Source organism: Eublepharis macularius, chromosome 4, assembly GCF_028583425.1.
Source record: "Eublepharis macularius isolate TG4126 chromosome 4, MPM_Emac_v1.0, whole genome shotgun sequence".
Lineage (NCBI taxonomy): Eukaryota > Metazoa > Chordata > Lepidosauria > Squamata > Eublepharidae > Eublepharis > Eublepharis macularius.
In genome coordinates, this window is record NC_072793.1 from 16,675,898 (window position 1) to 16,695,034 (window position 19,137).

At 42.9% G+C, this 19,137-nt stretch overlaps 1 protein-coding gene across 5 annotated transcripts in view; it reads left to right on the forward strand.

Annotated features, from left to right (window-relative positions):
- The window catches only part of LOC129327284 (ATP-binding cassette sub-family A member 9-like), a 130,750-nt gene that overhangs the window by 31,357 nt on the left and 80,256 nt on the right, over positions 1-19,137 (forward strand). For all 5 annotated transcript variants that reach the window (XM_054975786.1, XM_054975785.1, XM_054975787.1 and 2 more), the window contains 7 exons: positions 354-580; positions 3,381-3,519; positions 6,683-6,868; positions 7,367-7,499; positions 11,352-11,508; positions 11,953-12,011; positions 15,517-15,627. In XM_054975786.1, coding sequence (XP_054831761.1) covers positions 354-580; positions 3,381-3,519; positions 6,683-6,868; positions 7,367-7,499; positions 11,352-11,508; positions 11,953-12,011; positions 15,517-15,627 — 1,012 coding nt within the window. The remainder of the gene's footprint in view (positions 1-353; positions 581-3,380; positions 3,520-6,682; positions 6,869-7,366; positions 7,500-11,351; positions 11,509-11,952; positions 12,012-15,516; positions 15,628-19,137) is intronic.

Consider the following 19,137-nt stretch of genomic DNA (forward strand, 5'->3'; position numbering starts at 1 on the left):
TAGAAAACCCTTTAATTATATAGGCTATAAGAATTATTTTGTAGAGACATGACACTGTTGTTCTTTAATTGTATTTATTATCCTAAATTGCTTGTGTTTGTTTGTTTGTTTATAGCCTGCCTTCTCATTAAGACGCAAGGTGCCTTATACAATTAAAAACAATGCAATGCAATCATAGTCACACACTTATAATCGACAATGCAGTTGTTGCAATCCCAGCCTTCAGTCCCTTTCTGTAAAATTTAAACAGTGATAAAGTACTTGTGGCAGTGAAAGCTATGATGACTGTGAAACTACTATGGGAATAATCAATGAATAATTTTTTTAAAAAATCTGGTCTTTTATTTTTTTAGCTGACCACTGGTCATTCTGTATGGGACGAAATGAAGTCAATTCGCGGCATCCGTATGAGATCACCTTCCATTTCGCCAACATATAACATTGAGTACTGTATTCTCCTTCTGGTTATGCCTATGTGCTTTTTCCCATTGATATACTTCTTGTCACAAAATGTTTCAAGGGAAAAAAGGAAGCTGAAGGAATTGATGAATATGATGGGAGTGAGAGATATGGCATTCTGGTGAGTTATGAGACTGGCTGCTCTGCTCTTCCCTATTGGTGCCATTGACATGATGTTAAGAATTATTATTATTATTTATGTCATTTATATTCCTCCTTTCTCACTGAGACTCAAGGCGGATTACATGGTGTAAGATTAGTTCAATCAGTGGCAAGGACAAGGGCAGGCACTTCCATATCTTATCAAGAACATTTTCATAAACCATGTCATAACGTAAATGAATACAGTGTCAAGAACATTTCCATAAACAATATCATGGGGTAAAAGAATATAAGTATTAGCAAGGATCCAGTATGGGGTTGAGGAATTTCTGAAACAGAACATAATCAGTTCGAGGACTTACATTGAACAACATAAAGCACAGGTAGGATATAGGAGTACATATTTAAAGCAACAGATAATAAGTAAGGCAACATAACAGTGAAATCTATGGTTTCTAACTCATTAGCAAAACATCTGGGATCCTTTTCCTATAATACCGCCGTCTTAGCTGAGAAAAAGGCCTTTTTGAATAATTCAGTTTTGCATTGTTTGCAGAAAGCCATTGACATGGCTTTCTGCAATTAATTAATTAATTAAGAATGCTCATATTATAGAAGTCCAGTGAAGCTGACACTTACAGGCATACGAACACTAGGTTACGAAGCAATAGGTAACTTGTATGTATATAATTTGATGGTATCCATTTAGAAGTAGTATTGGTGGTGGTTGGGGCCCAAACATTATTTTTTCAGGCCCAATACAAACTTGAAAAATGTCACACATGCACACCAACACAACCATCTCTAATCCCATATATACAACCCACGAAAAAAGCTTTATTTATTTGTTTCGTTTATTTATTTAAACATTTATATGCTGCCCTTCTACCCAAAATAGGGCCCTCAAGGTGGCAAAAAACAAATATTAAAACATTTAATATATTAAAATGATAAAGTATATATATACACATATATACATATACACACACACAAAATATAAACAAACACATACAAACCAGGGAGGAGACTGATAAGAGTTTACTGGGGAAATGCAAAATGAAACAAACAAACAAAAATCTTCATCAACTGGTGATAGATAATGACAGAAGGAGACAGGCGAATCTCCCTGGGGAGGGAGTTCCAAAGTCTCAGCATCACAACCAAGGAGACCCTTTCTTAGGGTTGACACCCATTTAGCCTCAGATAGCAGGGGCACCCAAAGCAGGACCTCTGAAGGTGACCAGAGTGGACAGGTAGGTTCATGTGGGAGAAGGCAATCCTTAATTATGCTGGTCCCAAGCCATATAGAGCTTTAAAGGTCAATACCAACACTTTGAATTGGGCCTGGAAGCAAACTGGGAACCAGTGTAAATGAAACAAGACTAGAGTGATATGGGTTCTACAACCTACTCCAGTCAACACTCTGGCTGCACTATTCTGTACCAATTGTAGCTTCCAGACAGTCTTCAAGGGCAGCCCCACATAAAATACATTGCAGTAATCTAATATAATTATTACCAGTGCAGGCACTACAGTACTTAAATTTTATGGTTAACGTACTGGCCAAGTGCTGTAATAATAAATTACTTACTTACTTACTACAGTAGCAAAATCTTTCCCACCCAGGAAGGCTACCACTTGCACCCTTGGCCACTGCTACCTCTTGTTTATCCAACAAGAGGCCCACACTCAGCAGTACCAACAACCTAGAAACCTGCTCCTCTAGGGAGAGTGCAACTCCATCTAGAACAGGAGATGTCCCTATTCCCACTAGTAGTACCTTCATTTTGTTCGGATTAAGTCTCAGCTTGTTAGCTCTCAACCATCCTAATACTGCCTCCCGCACCTGTTTATGGTTTCCACAGCCTCCCTGGAGCCTGCTGGAAGCATGAGATGGAGACAAATGTCATCTGCATATTGGTGACAACGCAACCCAGAACTCCAGATTAGAGATGGGCACAAACAGCAATACGAACAAAAAAAAGCCACGAACAGCCCAATCTGCTGTTAGTGAACAAGTTGTTCATGAGGCCCCATTCTAAACGAACAGGTAGTTGTTGCAAGCCTCGTTCGTTGCTGCTCGTCTTGCTGTTCATCAAGCCAGACAGTCTGGCACCTGCAATCAATTCCCTTGGCAACTTAGGCAGTGATGGTCTGAACTCTGTCTGAACTCCTGCTGTTGCCCTGGAAACCCCAATCTAAGCCCAGTTTAGTTTGATAGGCAGGTCTTCCTTTCAAGTGTGGAGCTCCAAATTTGTTACAACAAGGGAGCAAAGACCAGGGGGGAGGGGGGCTCCCAGCTCTGACTTTGCAGACAGTGGAGAGACAGTTGCTGTGGGCATTTTGATAGAGAGAGTGCATTGGAGCTTGAATTTTCTTTGTGTGTGGTTGGATAGTGATTTCCCCTTCATGTTCCAGGGCTGCTGCCAGGCTCTGGGCCAAGCTATTATTTATTGTTAATAGAGGTTATATAAGAGAATCAATTAATTACAATTTATGTGGAGGTGTGCCTCAGCAAAAAAAAAATAATAATAACTGGCCCCTAGGCCCTGCAGGCCCCCTAAGCTTTGGCCTAGTCAGCTGAATAATACAGCCCTGCTCTCAGGGCTGGTTGTAGCTATGTAATTACTGTGACATATTCTGTATTTCTGAAAAATGCCTGCTTTTGCTAGTTTCAACACCCAGCCAGAGAGACCATAGACATGGTGCTCACATGAAGAACTGGTTTAAATGAACTGTGTCGTCTCAGAATGAGAATTCTTCATTATTTGTGCCAAATAATGTAAACTGCCCTGAAGTCTGTGTGTTTACTTTTGTAGGCTTTCCTGGAGTTTGCTGTATGCAGTGTATATCCTGATCATGACCAGTTTGCTGACACCTGCTGTCAACTATTTAATTCTTCCCATAAGCAGCTTCTTTGCCCTGTTTCTTTTGTTCTTCCTTTATGGGATATCATCTGTAAGTCTTTGGTCTTTACTTCAGAATCTTTAACTGCATGTAACAAATAATTGAAGATATCTACAGTTAAACCTACTGAAAAATTTGATAGCATCTTCATGAAAATATTCCGGTACTCTATTTCCAGGTAGGGTTGCCAGGCTCCCTCAACCTCCCAGTGGGGTATTGGAGCCTGGCACTTACCTGTTGGGATTGGGGGGGTGTGCACGCGTAAAGCGCACACGCACTCCCGCAAGCACGATGACGTCACTTCTGGGAAGTGACATCATCACGCAGGCCCCCAAGAAACACACCCACATGGAGTGCAGGAGTGGTCCTGAGCTCCGCAGTGCCTGAAACAGGCCCATTTGGGTGCAGATTGGGCCCGTTTTGAGGCGCTGTGGAGCACAGGAGTGCTCCTGCACTCCACAGAGGCTGAAATGGGCCTGTTTGGGTATGGATCGGGCCTGTTTTGAGGTGGTGCGGAGCCCAAAATGAGCCCGATTTGGGCTGAATCTGGTGCGTTTTGGGCCACTGTGGAGGGCAGTAGTGCTCCCAAGCTCCACAGTTGCCCTAATCTGGGCCAAAACGGGCCCAATCCTGGCAGCTGCTGTGCATGGGAGCGCACAGCACCACAGGGGAACATGCACGGAAGGTGCGTGCCCCTCCGCTAACCAGGTAAGCCGGGGTGCGGTGTGAGAGGCGGGGGCGGGGGATTCCCCCCACCCCTGCTGGGGGGCTGGCATCCCTATTTCCAGGCTTTCGCACTGGTTCTGTGTGAGAACTGTTTGAAGGAACTTAAAGATGGACAGAAGATCAAGGAGAATATTTAATGCTTGGGGTAGGGTGTAGGAATGACTTTGTTCCCTTTGAGAGATACGTCGAAAAACGAGTCAACAGACCGTATAGAACTGCTTCAATTATATTTGTAATAGAGGCACAAAATAGCCATGGGCAAAGAAAACAAAGGGAGAGCGCCTGGATTTCACGGCTGCTCTCAAGAGCATTTAAGCGAGGACAAAAAAACAAAGGGAGAGTACTCAAATTTCTCGGCTACTCCCAAATAAAGCACCCCGACTTGGCGGCTGCTTTCAACAGGATTTAGGCAAGGAAAACAAAAAACGAAGGGGAGAGCACTGGGGTTTCTCGGCTACTCCCGACGGGAAAATGGCAATGGGCTTGCCAGGCTATACTTTATCCCGTTTTGCACAAAATTAAGCTTCTTCAGCAGCCAAAATCATAAATTCCTGAAAACACATAAAACACAATACTTTACATGGTGAGCCCTAATTAAACAGTAAGAATGTAACAACATCATGAAATTATTTAGTGTAAATATTTACCATTACATCATGTGCTTCTACATAACAAATAAAAATTGCTGGCCGGCAGACAGGAATCTTTGAGAGATACCCTGCATTTCTGGATAGAGGCACTTCAGGACTCTTAAAAATTATTTTTACTCATTTTTTTTTAAAAAAATGCTGATTATTAAGTCAATTGTCAGTATTCACTAAAATGCAAGACTAGGTTTTTTCCTGGTTTACTGTTTAATAAAAGAGAGAGTCCACTTACATGCACATAAGAGTTACTGTTATATCCAGTAATGCTTTTCTGTATATAACATCGGAGGGGGAAGAGGGTTGTCTTACATTCAGGATTGTATTCTTCTTGAATAAACACAGCATAGATTTCAATGGGGATTGTTAAACAAGTACTTACATCTTTCCCATTGTAATTGTCTGGAACTGAGAACAGAGAAAAATATTCTGAGCAGCTGAATAAGGCATGGAGGGAACATAACTCGACTTCCCTTGCCTACTACAAACTCTGTTTTTGTTTTAAAAGAGACACATCTAAGGCTCCTTGGGAAACAGGAAAAATTTATCCATGCCAGTATTGACATGCCCTCAGCTCTGATGGACTTATTTCTCCGCCTTTACCTCTGCCCTCTATAAGGCCCAGCAATGTGGTACACTCTTTTCATGCATAACCATGGTACAGAAGCAGTACACTCTTTTCATGCATAAACAGTAGATGCAATGCTTTCTCAATAGCCTGTCCTCTGGCAAAAAAATGTGGTTTACCCAAGCCTTCTCTTTAATTAATTCCCCAGAGTCCATGGATTTTTGTAGAGGCTGGATGATGTGAGAATCTAGGCTGACAGGCGGGGACAGGGGGGTGAAGAACAGAGGGAAAGCAAACAGGACAGCTTCTTCTTATGTGCTCCCCACCTCCCAATGGTCCTTGGTGCTTTGGAGACAAACAGTCTTCTCTCTGCTCTCAGATCACCCAAAGAGGTCCCCCCTCCTCCACCTGAGAGCCAAGCTACAAGTGACGCCTGACACAGGTTGGACACTTGTCAGCTTCCCTCAAGTTTTGATGGGAAATGTTGGCATCCTGGTCTTGCAGCTATAATGGAGAGCCAAGCTGTAAAACCAGGATGCCTACATTTCCCATCAAAACTTGAGGGAAGCTGACAAGTGTCCAACCTGTGTAAGGCGTCACTTGTAGCTTGGCTCTCAGATATAATCTTTCCCAGAGTGAATGATCAAAGCACTCTGCACCTTACTTACGAAGCCACCATCTGCAATACTATCTTTTCTAAGCAAGGCCCCCCCCAAAATGCCACTCATTACTCACCTGAGTACAAGATATTCCTTGCTTCACGTAACATTACCTGGCCAAGCAATCTGGGGCCTGCCTTGTGAATGGTTTGCTTTCCCCAGTGTCCTTCACTTCTGGCCAACGACAGTCACAACTTCATGCCCCCCAAATTGCAGACCAAGCAGTGAACTGGCATTGTGACAAGGGTGTTATTGACCTGTGGCTCCGCAAGCAAGTCTGGGAGGCTCTCACCAATATATTGTGGAATGAGGCACTAGTCAATTGGCTTTCGAAGGAGATGGCCGAAAAGGGATATAGCCACACCCTCTCCTTGCACTGCCGTGATAGAATCAGTCTCCTGAAAAAAGTTTGAGAACACCAGGCAGAAGATGTCAGGTAGCTTGCATTTGCTGTTTCAGATGTCCAATCTTTTTGCATGATGGTGTGCACAAATGTACACAGACTGTCCTCTCTGCACTCACGTTTATGTAGGGTGAGGTGGGAAACAGGTGAACGTTCGATCTATTTATGATGGTATCTTTGAACTGGTAATGAAAACATATTTCCTCTTTTTCAGATCTATTTCTGTTTTATGTTCAGTTCTCTCCTAAAGACAGCGAAAGCCACCAGCTCTGTTGTCTTTGCCCTCACTTTCCTTTTTGGAGCTCTCAGTGTTATCACGTTGATATATAGAATGCCCGCTCCTTTGGTATGGACTTTGAACCTCTTCTGCCCTTTCGCTTTTGGTGCTGAAATTTCAAAGGTAGAGTCACTATGTTTTATCTGGGGTGAACCCACACGCCCCTTCAAATCCTAATAATGCTCACCGTGAACATACCTTGCACGTGACAGTGAAGCAGGAACACCTGTCAGCTTCATGGCATATGCACTTTCATTATGTTCCCAAAATGCACAGATTGGACACTTGGCAGCTTCCCTCAAGTTTTGATGGGAAATGTAGGCATCTTGGTCTTGCAGCTTCGCTCTCTGTCAACTGTCACTTGTCCAACATTCCACCAAGCTGCCTACATTTCCCATCAAAACTTGAGGGAAGCTGCCAAGTGTCCAATCTGTGCCTTTTGTCACTTGCGGTTCTGCTGTCATATTCATGCGACACATGGCGATTGCCTGCTACTGGAGGGTTGGAGTGAGGATGGATTCTAAACATTAGATGGACTTTCTAAGGGATTCATGCATTTCCAAGTCTTGTCCTTCCCCATCTGACTTTGACCCAAGCTTAGACTTTGTTCTTTCCTTACAGGTTATCATGCTTCAAAAATATGGAAAAAGCTTACATTTGTCTAACGTAGTGGAGGACTCAGGTTTTTATAGCCTGCTTATTGACAGTGTTTTATACATGCTGCTGGCTCTCTATTTTGACAAAATAATTCCTGGTAAGCATAGTATAATTAATATTCATTAGCTTGAAGATTTAGTTTTACAGATTCTCTCTCTTTTTCTTAGAGTCCTCTTCTTCTGTCTCAGTGTGTGGCTGTTGGAGAAGGGAGTTAATATGGTCTCTGTTTTCAGAGATGGAGTGTTCTAGCACCTGGAAGCCATAACAGAAGGACTCAAAATAATTGATGTGACTTGCAAGCAAAAATATAATAAAAAGCTAGTCTTACATGAAATTTTCAATGTATGTGATATTTTTGTATAAAGCAAAGTGGGTACGCTGCCCACACACATGCACTGAGGAGAGGGTGTCCATGCTTGAAGAAGTTGGTGTCTTGGAAATATCCGGTGGAGGGTTTAGAAGAGGTCCTCTGTGTGCCAAGCTACAAGTGACAAATGACATGTGAATGGCAAGTGAATGTAGTGATCAAGAGGAGGGCAAGTGAACAGGGAGGAATACATGTGAGGTCAATACGCCTGTCAGAGAGTGAAAGCAACACGCCTGAATTCAAATACTGTGATGGTTCTTTCTCTGTGCTTCTGAGGAAGCTGAGACACATATGTGTCCAGGCGAAACAAACATTCAAGCTGGCTGTTTGCAGGGCCAAGGGGAATTAATATATTCTTGTGACACAGAGAAAGCTGGAGGAACAATATTATCTGTCACCCAGTACCTTTGGAATTTACAAACTATGACGGGACCATATTTATCTCTGAGGCGTGGAGAAAGCTGGAAGATACTGTAATTTGCTACCCAGCACCTTTGGAAATTATCTACCCAGTTACTATAGAAAACAGACCAGAACTATATCGAATTGAGTATATTAGTTATGTGATGCATTTAGACCAGAAATATCAGTTCATGTAAAACAGACCAGAACAACATTGAATTGAGTATATTGGTTTATGTGTTAGATTACACATTGGAATTCTACATCATTGTTTTTGTATATATCGCAATGCTGTATAGGGATGTGCAGTTCGGGTTAATGAAACCCGAATAAAATCCAAATCAATCCTGATTCGGCTTGATTCGGGTAATCCGAATCAGCATTATCCGAATCGATTCAGGTTGATTCGGAGGTTCGGATAAGCTTTTCAATGGGAAAAAGCCTCCCCCAGGCTTCCCTGAAGCCTGGGGGAGGCATTTTCCCACCGAATCAAGCCAAAATTGGTGGGGACTTTCCTCTAACTCCTCTCTAACAACTTCCCAAGTTTCAGACCGATTGGACTTTGGGGGGCCATTTTATGGCCCCCCAAACCAGGTCCCCCTATCCTCGCCTAAAAAAGAGCAGAGCGTTAGGTTGCTGCTGCTGATCTCTAGTTCCTAAGTTGTGCTTGCTGCTGCTGATCTTCATTATTTCCGATGGGGAAAAATGAAGATGCAGCCATGCAGGCTTGTCTTGCCAGGGGTGGCATTTTGCATGCAAAATGCCCCCCCCAACCCTCAGTGGCCCTTCTCCCACCTTTCCTCCCACCCCCACCAAGGCTCAGCCTGCTCCCACTTGGGGGGGGCATTTCATGGCGTCCCCAAGTAGGTGACCTTTTCTCCACTACTGACAGCTGGGGGAGGCTTGCCTTGCCAGGGGTGGCATTTTGCATGCAAAATGCCCCCCAACCCTCAGCGGCCCTTCTCGCAACTCTACTCCCATCCCCCACCAAGGCTCAGCCTGCTCCCACTTGGGGGGGGCATTTCATGGCCTCCCCAAGTAGGTGCTCTGTCCCCAAAGTCCACCCCCTACTGCCCCACACAAACCCAATTCCCCCCCAGCTGCCACACACAGACCCAAATCCCCACATTAGCCCCTCACAGACCCAAATCCACCCCCTGCACCCCACACCTGCCATAACCCCAGGAACAGCCTGGCCAGCCCTCCCCCTTTGGGAACTTCTAAACTCTCTTTCCCAGGGCAATTCCGCACAGGCCAGGGGTGCCACAATGGTGGGCAAACTTCTGAGTGCCAACTCGTCCCTGGGAAAGAGCACCTGACCTGACACACAGACAACCACCACCACCTACAGAGAAGGCTGGCCAGCCTGCCCCATTGTTCCCAATGCTGAGCTTAACCAACCTCACATCAAAGAAGGAAGGACACACGCAATGACTCAAGTTTAAAACAACTTCATTTTCTCACTTTTAAAGTACAACAGGTCAACAAATCACGTCAAATCACACTAATTGTCCCCCAAACAAAAGGACTACACAATTCACGACACATCAAAGAATCTGGCCAGCCTTCTCTGTGTGGGGCAGTAGGGGGTGGACTTTGGGGGCTGAGAGCACCTACTTGGGGAGGCCATGAAATGCCCCCCCCAAGTGGGAGCAGGCTGAGCCTTGGTGGGGGGTGGTAGGGAAGGTGGGAGAAGGGCCCCTGAGGGTTGGGGGGGCATTTTGCATGCAAAATGCCACCCCTGGCAAGACAAGCCTGCATGGCAGCATCTTCATTTTTCCCCATCGGAAATAATGAAGATCAGCAGCAGCAAGCACAACTTAGGAACTAGAGATCAGCAGCAGCAATCTAAAGCTCTGCTCTTTTTTAGGCGAGGATAGGGGGACCTGGTTTGGGGGGCCATAACATGGCCCCCCAAAGTCCAATCGGTCTGAAACGTGGGGGTTGTTAGAGGGGAGTTAGAGGAAGGCCCCCACCAATTTTGGCTTGATTCGGTGGGAAAATGCCTCCCCCAGGCTTCAGGGAAGCCTGGGGGAGGCTTTTTCCCATTGAAAAGCTTACCCGAACCCCCGAAATCAAGCCGAATCGATCCCCGAATCGCTATACCTGAATCGGCTTGCCGATTCGGATATAGCTGTTCCCGAACCAGCTTCTCGATTCGGGTATACCCGAATCGGGAAAGCCGATCCACTGTGCCTTTGCACACCCCTAAGCTGTATTATCGTTCACTGTTTACATTATATTGAGATAACATTGGCAAGAGTTGCTTACTTGGAGAGCTCGTGTTTTACTTTTTGAGGAATACATGTGAGTCTGTTCACTTGCTGTTCAAGTGTCATTCGCCACTTGTAGCTTGGCCCTCAGAATGTTGTTTAATTGCATGGATCCCTGCAATTAAGTCTAAGTGAGGAAGTTATTGCATGTCCTAGGATATCCTTTGCAATTATATCCAGATGTAACCTGTGGTTAAAATCCTCTCATGCAGATTATCACTCTAAACTTAATTGTTGCTGCCTACCCTTTCCTTGAGGAATGCTTTTTGTAGACAAATTAGGGTCTCTTTATATGTGTGCAGAACACAAGTTAGATTGGGGATGCCTCAACTCAACTCGCTTTCAACTTGTCACCCAAAGCTTACTTTTAAAACAGGGGTGGAGAGCACAGCTTGGCTCCCTTGCACTCATGGAGACAGGAGGAATGTCCTTCCTCTCAACCCCGCATGCTTTAACTAGGTTTTGTATGTTCACCCAGGATCTGCCCATATTGTCTAAGCATGTCTTCTTGATTAATTGGTGAGAAGCATCTATGTTAAGATGACCTTCCTTTCTCAGAGTAGAAAGGGTAAATTTAAGGGTAACTGTTCAATGGCTGCTTCCACACACGTTGGATAATCCACTTTCAATACTCTTTAGTGAACATTTGGAATGGTTTTTCCATGTGTGGAACAAAAAATCCACTTCCAAAGGATTGCTAAAGTGCATTGAAAGCGCATTATTCAACGTGTGTGGAAATGGCCAATGTTCCTTTAACATCCATTCCCAGTGTTCAGTAAGACTGTCTTCAAAGGCCTAGCTACAGAGAAGTGGTGAAGATAGTTTCAAGTTATGTATTTGATGTCAAGAGCAATATTTTACTGTACTTCCTGATCTTTAAAAGTTTCCTTTTTTATATCTCTATTAGACAAATATGGAGTGCCTTATCCTCCTTTGTTTTTTCTAAAGAAGTCCTACTGGTTTAAATCAAGAAGCAGCTATATTCAAGAACAAAGCCATAGCAATATCTTCAGTGATAACGTTGAACCCGTATCGCCTGAATTTGATGCAAAAGAATCCATCAGGTAAAAGAAGCATTGTACAGGATATATTGAGTATAAATCTCTTTAGCATGTTGTGGATTTCAAGAGGATGTACTTTTAGAAATCTTGACCCTGCTCCCAAGGACTTGCGTAGTGAAAACCGTTTCATATGATTTCAGCAAAGATTCTTTTCCTTCCAAAGAGCAAGGTACAAATGGAATTATACTGCAGTTGTTAAAACACAAATGAAGATTCAAGTTTGTGGACTGGATTGTTTATTGGAAATGACAACCAGCTGAACTTTAGCCACAGGGATATGTATCCCCCATGCAACTTTTGTATTGGGGTTAAATCTGAATTTGAAACAGCTACAAGTCAGACAAAGCTGGGTCTTTCTCTCTTGGAAATGATGCTTTGGGAAGATGGGGGAAATCGTGACTGTTGTTCAGTAATCAACTAACAATAGATTGCTTCTCAATCTTTTAGAATCAATAATATTAAAAAAACATATAAAGAGAAGAACATGAAAACAGAAGCTCTGAGAGGTGAGATATCTTCAGTTGCTTTCCAATCTACCTAAAAAAAAAAAAAAAATTGACCCTCCTCTTCCAGTTTCCCAAAGCATTTAGTTTTCTGATGATTTGTTTAAGAAAATTCATTGGTGTCTATTGATCTGTCAGGCTAGATGTTTCTAAACTTGCTGCCTGTGGAAGTGAGAGCAGGAGATGGCGCAATATCTTTTCTCTTTAAATCATTGTGATGGTTTGCTCTCTTTGGCAATTGAGACAAGCCTTGAACCGTTGAAAGACCAAGTATTTGATTTTTGCTTACACCTGTTTATTTTAAAAAAATGCAACCGGGGAAAGAATTACAAGAAAACAGCAACAATTTGTGAAAAACAATAAAAATATTTATTAAAAAAATGAAAACAGCAGCAAACAGAAAATAATTGCTTGGAACAGTGAATCTGAGGGCCAAGCTAGAAGTGACGAATTACGCTTGAATGGCAAGTGAACAGACTCATATGTATGGGATCAAGTGGAGTGCAAGTGGAGCGCAAGTGAACAGGGAGGAATACATATGAGTCTGTTCACTTGCCGTTCAAGCATAATTCGTCACTTCTAGCTTGGCCCTGAGTAGAGATGGGCACGAACCGCATTACGAATGTAAAAAACCCACGAAAATGGCGATCGCACGATCATGACCCGGCAGATCATGATCGTCCACGGCCAATGATCCAGTGGTCGGGAGAGGCCTGGATCATGGTGTTTGGGCTCGGTTCAGGAATCCAGACACTCAGGTGCCAGCAACGGAGCTAGGGGAATGGCTGAGCTCTGTTAGCCCTCCTTCTCTCGCCCTGAAAACCCAAATAGAAGCCCAGCTTTCCTTGATCAGCAGGACTTCCTTCCAACCACGGAGCAGCAAAGCAGTTACAAGTTGGGAGAAGACACCCAGGGGAGGGAGGGGGAAGGGGGTGTTCTGTAGCCATGGGCACTCCAATCTCATCCCTGCAAACCCTGATAGGCAGCTCTGACAGCCAAACACAGACCTCCTGTGTTGCTGAATGGGACCCGTGCTTATAAATAGCCATGGGCTCCCAAGCTGGGTTTCACTTTCTGCAAACTACCTCTGCTCCTCACTTGCCTTGATAGCTACTTGCTGGGGCCACCATAAGCCAGTTGTAATTTTACAGATGTACATAGAGGGTTGTACAACAGCCAGAGACAGATTTATTTTTCTTCTAGCAGCCAAGGTTGATTTTTATAGCCACCCCCCACCAAAAAAAACACCATGTATGCTTAGTGGTTAGAGTTCAGAGTAGGATCTGATTGACTCAGATTGAAATCACCACTGGGCCATTTCCACACGACTTACCAGCCTCCGTAGCATTGCACAAAACATGTAGAAGATAGCATCTTCTCACACAAATCACGCCAGAAAGATGCTATTGTGTGACATCACATCTTTCTAGCACGATTTCACACGAGAAGACGCTATGTTCCACATATTTTACACAACGCTACAGAGCCGGTAAGTCATGTGGAAACGGCCCTGCTGTGGAAGCTCGCTGGGTGGCTTTGATCCAGTTGTTCACTCTCAATCTAACCTACCTCTCAGGGTTGTTATGATGAGGATAATATGGAAGCAAGGATAGTAATGATCTAAGCTGCTTTGGGTCCCCCATTTTGGAGAAAGGTAATATATCAATGAAGTAAATTAAGAAATACAGGTCAAGATGGGGGTTAGATAAAAGGTAAGTTGTTTGGTGGGTCTGAAGGAGAGAAGGATGTAGGGAAAGGATATGGACACTGCCAGGAAGAAGGAAAGAGGACATAGTGTGAGGAAGGGGATACAGAGAAAAATGAAGTACTTTCTGCAATTCCTTGCAGATTCCAAACCATGCAACTGGACCCAGCTCAGCTGACACTACATAACTGGGCCATAGGGGAGAGACTGCTGAGGGTGGGAATGGGGAAGAGGGAAAGGTGACATTAAGTGGGGCAGACAGAAGTGGGTTGGAAAGAGAGACGGAAGTAGGAAAAGGGCGAGAGGCTATAGGGGGCAAGAAAGGGAAAGAGGACATGGCGGGGGAGGGGAAAATGAAATGCCCCTCACAAGTCCTTGGGGATACCCACTCATTCTTTATATTTCTGTCTCCAAAAGATTTGATTTAGAATAAGTTGAGACCTTTAAAATTGTTGAGAAGAAGCCTGGGATAAAGATGGTGGCAGCTACCACATATTTTGCCTAGGTAGTGGTTCCATAGTGGGTTATTCACTGATCCCTCCCCTTTGGGCTCCCTCTACTGTCTTTCTGCTTTGTGCTTTGAGGCCACTCAAAGCTTTTCTTTAAACTATACCTCTGCATATGCAGTATCAGCTTTATTAAAGCATGTAGCCCCAATCTTGGGGGAAAGCACTTCCTGTTTAATTCCTGTGAAGTGGGTAATTGAGATGTACGCAATCTTTATTAGCAACATGGGCAAGTGGTGTGATCAAGAAGTTAACATACTTGCTTTTCTGCCCCAGTTCCTCAACCATCTAGACTAGTTAAAACAGAGCTTAACTCTTAATAAATGTTTAAAACTTTTAAAAAATACAACCCTTTCTTTTTCTAAATCTCTTAGGGTTGCCAAGTCCCCTGAAGTCCAACCTTGGGAATGGAGGGGTTATGGGGGGAAATTACCTTTTCTTCAAATCAGCCCCCAACGGAGGCCTTCCCTTCCTTGTCGTGCTGGGAATGACGTCTCTTCTCTTCAGCCTTAACCAGCACACTCTCTGTCATTTTCCAACTGACATTCCTCAACTGTCATTCCTCATTTGTTCTCCTTCATCTGTTAACTTCTTCTCCTCCTCAAGATTCTAGAAGGGGTTTCCCTAATAGGGTCCATTAATCTCTTCATATTTCAGTCCTTTTCCAACTGACAGACTCCTGTATAACCATGTCACCCAACAGACTCCTTATAATATCCCTCCTAAATATATAAGAATATAAACTAAAACACATTTCTAAAACACTGTGATAAAGTAATTTTTCCAAACAGATACTGGAGAAACCATGCCTTATAACATAGAGTCCCTCAGAAATATTCTGTTCATCTCAGCACTTTCACTTGTTCTCAAGTCTGTGAATTTTAAGCCAGACTCTTTCTGACAAATTATCTTCAATGGGATTTCATTTGTTTAATATAGTTTGATGGTTCCTGATGTGTGCAGGGCCGGTGCATCCATAGAGGCAGGTCTGGCAGCTGCCTCTAGTGCTGAGGTGCCAGAGGGGGTGCCAGGTGCAGCCTGTGGCTGGGGCGGCATGCGGAGCAACTGTGCTGGATGGCTGGGAGGACGCATGCACGCCATCCCATCTGCCTGCCACATGACATCATCATGCAGTCCAGGTGCGCGCATGCGTGGGGGCAGCAACAGCTCTGAAGCTGCTCCCGGTCTCAGGCACTAGAAAACCTGGCACCAGGCTTGGATGTATGTTAGAGAAAATTTAAAAAGAGAGGTACGTTACTTTGTCACTTTAGTGCTAACACAGTTTCCTGTATACTAGGCTTGTCCTTGAATATTTACGAAGGCCAGATCACCGCTATTCTTGGTCATAGTGGAGCTGGAAAAACGACACTGCTAAACATTCTCAGTGGGTTTTCCAACCCATCTGCTGGTAAGAATTAAACATTCTTTTCTCCTGACTTAATCTGACTTGCTGAGAAATGAGCCTTATCAGTATCAATAAGATTTCCTTACAAATAACCATACTGAGAATTCTCTTCTTTGTCTCATTTCTGTCTATGAACTTGTAGAAAGATAGTCATTTATATTTTGCAATGATTGTGTGAACTGACCTTTTACAAAATGATAGAGATACCAGCAATTTAACCCTGTCACATATAAAAACAAATTATGCTCACTCAATCCCAAAACCTAATCATCCAGGCCAGCAGAGATACATTTAGAGTTAAGCATGCTGAGACACAGTATGCTACAACCTTGATGTTATTGTACATTGTGGGATATTCTCAGGGCTTTATTTCTGGGAAAAGAGGTTGTGGAACTCAGTGGGTTGCCCTTGGAGAAAATGCTCACAAGGCTGGTGGCCCTGCCCCCTGATCTCCAGACAGAGGGGAATTTAGATTGCCCTCCGCGCCATGGGGTGAAGAGTGGGGGTGAAAGAGAGGGAGATGGTTGGTTGATGACAGAGTGTGGGCAGAGTGAATGAAGTTTTTAAGTTACTGGGCAGATAGAGAACATTCAGTCTGGGCAAAGCAGGCAACCTGAGTGGAAGCCTGAGGGGACCCTCATTCTAGTTCAGTTAGGCAACCTGTGTGGAAGCCTGAACTGTGTGTGTGTCTGAGAGTGGGACCACAAGTGACGCCTGACACAGGTTGGACACTTGCCAGCTTCCCTCAAGTTTTGGCGGGAAATGTAGGCAGCTTGGCGGAATGTTGGACAAGTGACAGTTGAAAAGTCCATTGGACAGCAGTTGGAGAGCCAAGCTGCAAGACCAGGATGCCTACATTTCCCATCAAAACTTGAGGGAAGCTGACTAGTGTCCAACCTGTGTCAGGCGTCACTTGTGGTCCAGCTCTGAGAGAATATTCATTCTGTCCAAAGCAGGCCAACAGAGAACGTTTATAAATATCTGTGTGACTGTGCCACTGCCTATATAAAGAAACTTTAAGAACTGAGAACTGTCTTTGAAACCATCGAGCTTAGGTACTACTGTGAAACCGATACACTTTTTGTAAAAATAAAATTTATTTTTGTTTTTTTTTCCATCCCAGAATTTATGTTATTCTGATTTCCCATTCCTATCCTCAGGGCCACATAGTCCCATGAAGGAGCCTGATGTTTGGGCACGTTATTAAAGGGGAAATTTAAATTAACTATTTTGGAATATAATTCCAGGAGGCAGCAATCTAACCAGAGAGTGTAAGAAGGGGGTTAAAGGAAAAATCTAACTGAAAAAACAATAAAATATATATTGGTGCGCAGAAAAAAAATGTTATTTTGTAAAATAAGGGGGGAGGGAGTTCCCCACAGTTCTCCTACAGGAACAGAATGTTAAAGGAAATTAAAAGGTCAGACCATCATAAAGGGGTGGAGAGACAAAGGGTGATTTAACAGTTGGGTCAGAGTTGGCTGTTGCTGAAAGGGACAATTGTTTTGAAAAATGACAGCCAGTGGTGTTCGTGCAAGTTACAGACTGAAGCGCAAGGAAGTTCTTGAACGGAGAGAAAAACATGTCATTAAATTATAGAAACAGGGTGTAGACAATGGTAAAGAGTGAAAGTCGTATAAACCGATAAAAAGCAAGAATGAAAGTCATATAAACCAATAAAAAACAAGAATGAAAGTCATATAAACCAGTAAAAAAATGAGAGAGAACAAAATTGGGTAAATAAATAAATATGAAAACATTTTCCTGTGAAGGAAATTTCTTAGGGGGGGGGAAACACACACACACACACACACACACACACACACACACACACACACACACACACACACACACACACACAGAGAGAGAGAGAGAGAGAGAGAGAGAGAGAGAGAGAGAGAGAGAGAGAGAGAGAGAATTAAAATATATATATTTACCAGGCTAGGTTTTATTACTGACCATAGCTTTATTAATCAGTTCATTAAGTTATTGAAAATGAGCTTGGTGTAATGAGATAATGGTGTAATGAGATAAGCACAAGTCATATTAACAAGGTTTTAATTCTGTTTATAACCTGTACAGTAGTTTGTGGGTTTTGTTTGTATACTTGACATAGGAAACTGCTGCAATTTTTAGACATTATTATTATAATTATGATTATAATCACTTATAAATTATAAGTGATTATCATTTTGTTATTCTTATGTTAAAGAATATTTATTTAATGCAGAATTTATTGAGTTAAAATAATTTAATGTTTACATATATACCAATTATATATTTTACATATATGTAAATATATCATTTTTACATATATAATTTAATTTGTACATATATGCCCTGCTGATGTCCCTCCTCCCAACCCAAACCCCACCTTCACCAGGCTGCAGGAGTCCCCAGGAATGTCCCAACCTGAAGTTGGCAACCTTAGAGAGAGAGGATTTAGCTCTGCCCTCTTAGTTTTTACTTGCAAAAATTGTTTTTGGAGGGAGAATTCCAAACGGAGATCCCCTACCTCAAGTGTCATAGTTCATTCTACCACCTCAGCATCTTTTCATTCCCAACTCTTCTATATCCTGTATATACCCGACTCCAGCCAGAAGCCATCGCCACAGTGAATTCCACAAATGCCTTAAGCATTAGTTGTGGCCCTAAACTCCAGCTGGCTCAGAGCATTCTATTCTGATTCTGGGTAGCTTCTGTTTCCAGTATTCGAACTAAGTTATCCTCATCTGCCTCTTTGATTGTGGCTATGAGGAGAACTTAACAGTGACTCAATAGTAGCAAGAAGATCTCCTTTCACATCCCATTTTTTTCCTAAGTATTGTTTCAGTTTCCCCCAATCTGCAATATATTGTCCTGGATCAAGATCTCTACGTTTTCTTGTCATTCTATCCATCTCCGCCATGTACAGCAATTTGTAAATCCAGTCTTCTACAGTTGGTACTTCTTGTACTTTCCATTTCTGCGCATACAAAAGTCTTGCTGCCGTAATCATGTAAAATAACAATGTTCTATGCTGCGTTGGAACATCTTCCATTCCCAAGTTCAGTAGCAACAATTCTGGGTTCTTATTAATTTGGGTTTGTAACGCCTCATTAATTGCTTCAATTATATCACCCCAGTATTGCTTAGCTACTTCACAAGTCCACCACATATGGTATAATGATCCTTCATGTTTTTTACATTTCCAGCATCTGTCTGACATATTCGTGTTTCCTAGCGCAATTTTCTTTGGTGTTAGATACCATCTGTATATCATTTTATATACATTCTCTTTGATATTCGTACATGTTGAAATCTTCATTGTATTTTTCCACAAATGCTCCCAGGCCTCCATTGTTATCTCTTTATGAAAGTTTATTGCCCACTTCACCATCTGTACTTTCACTGTTTCATCCTCCGTGTACCATTTTAAAAGTATCTTGTAAATCCTTGAAATTTCTTTCTTGTCTTCTTGTAATATCACTTCTTCTAATTCTGAATTTTCCATTCTTATTCCTCCTTTTGAAC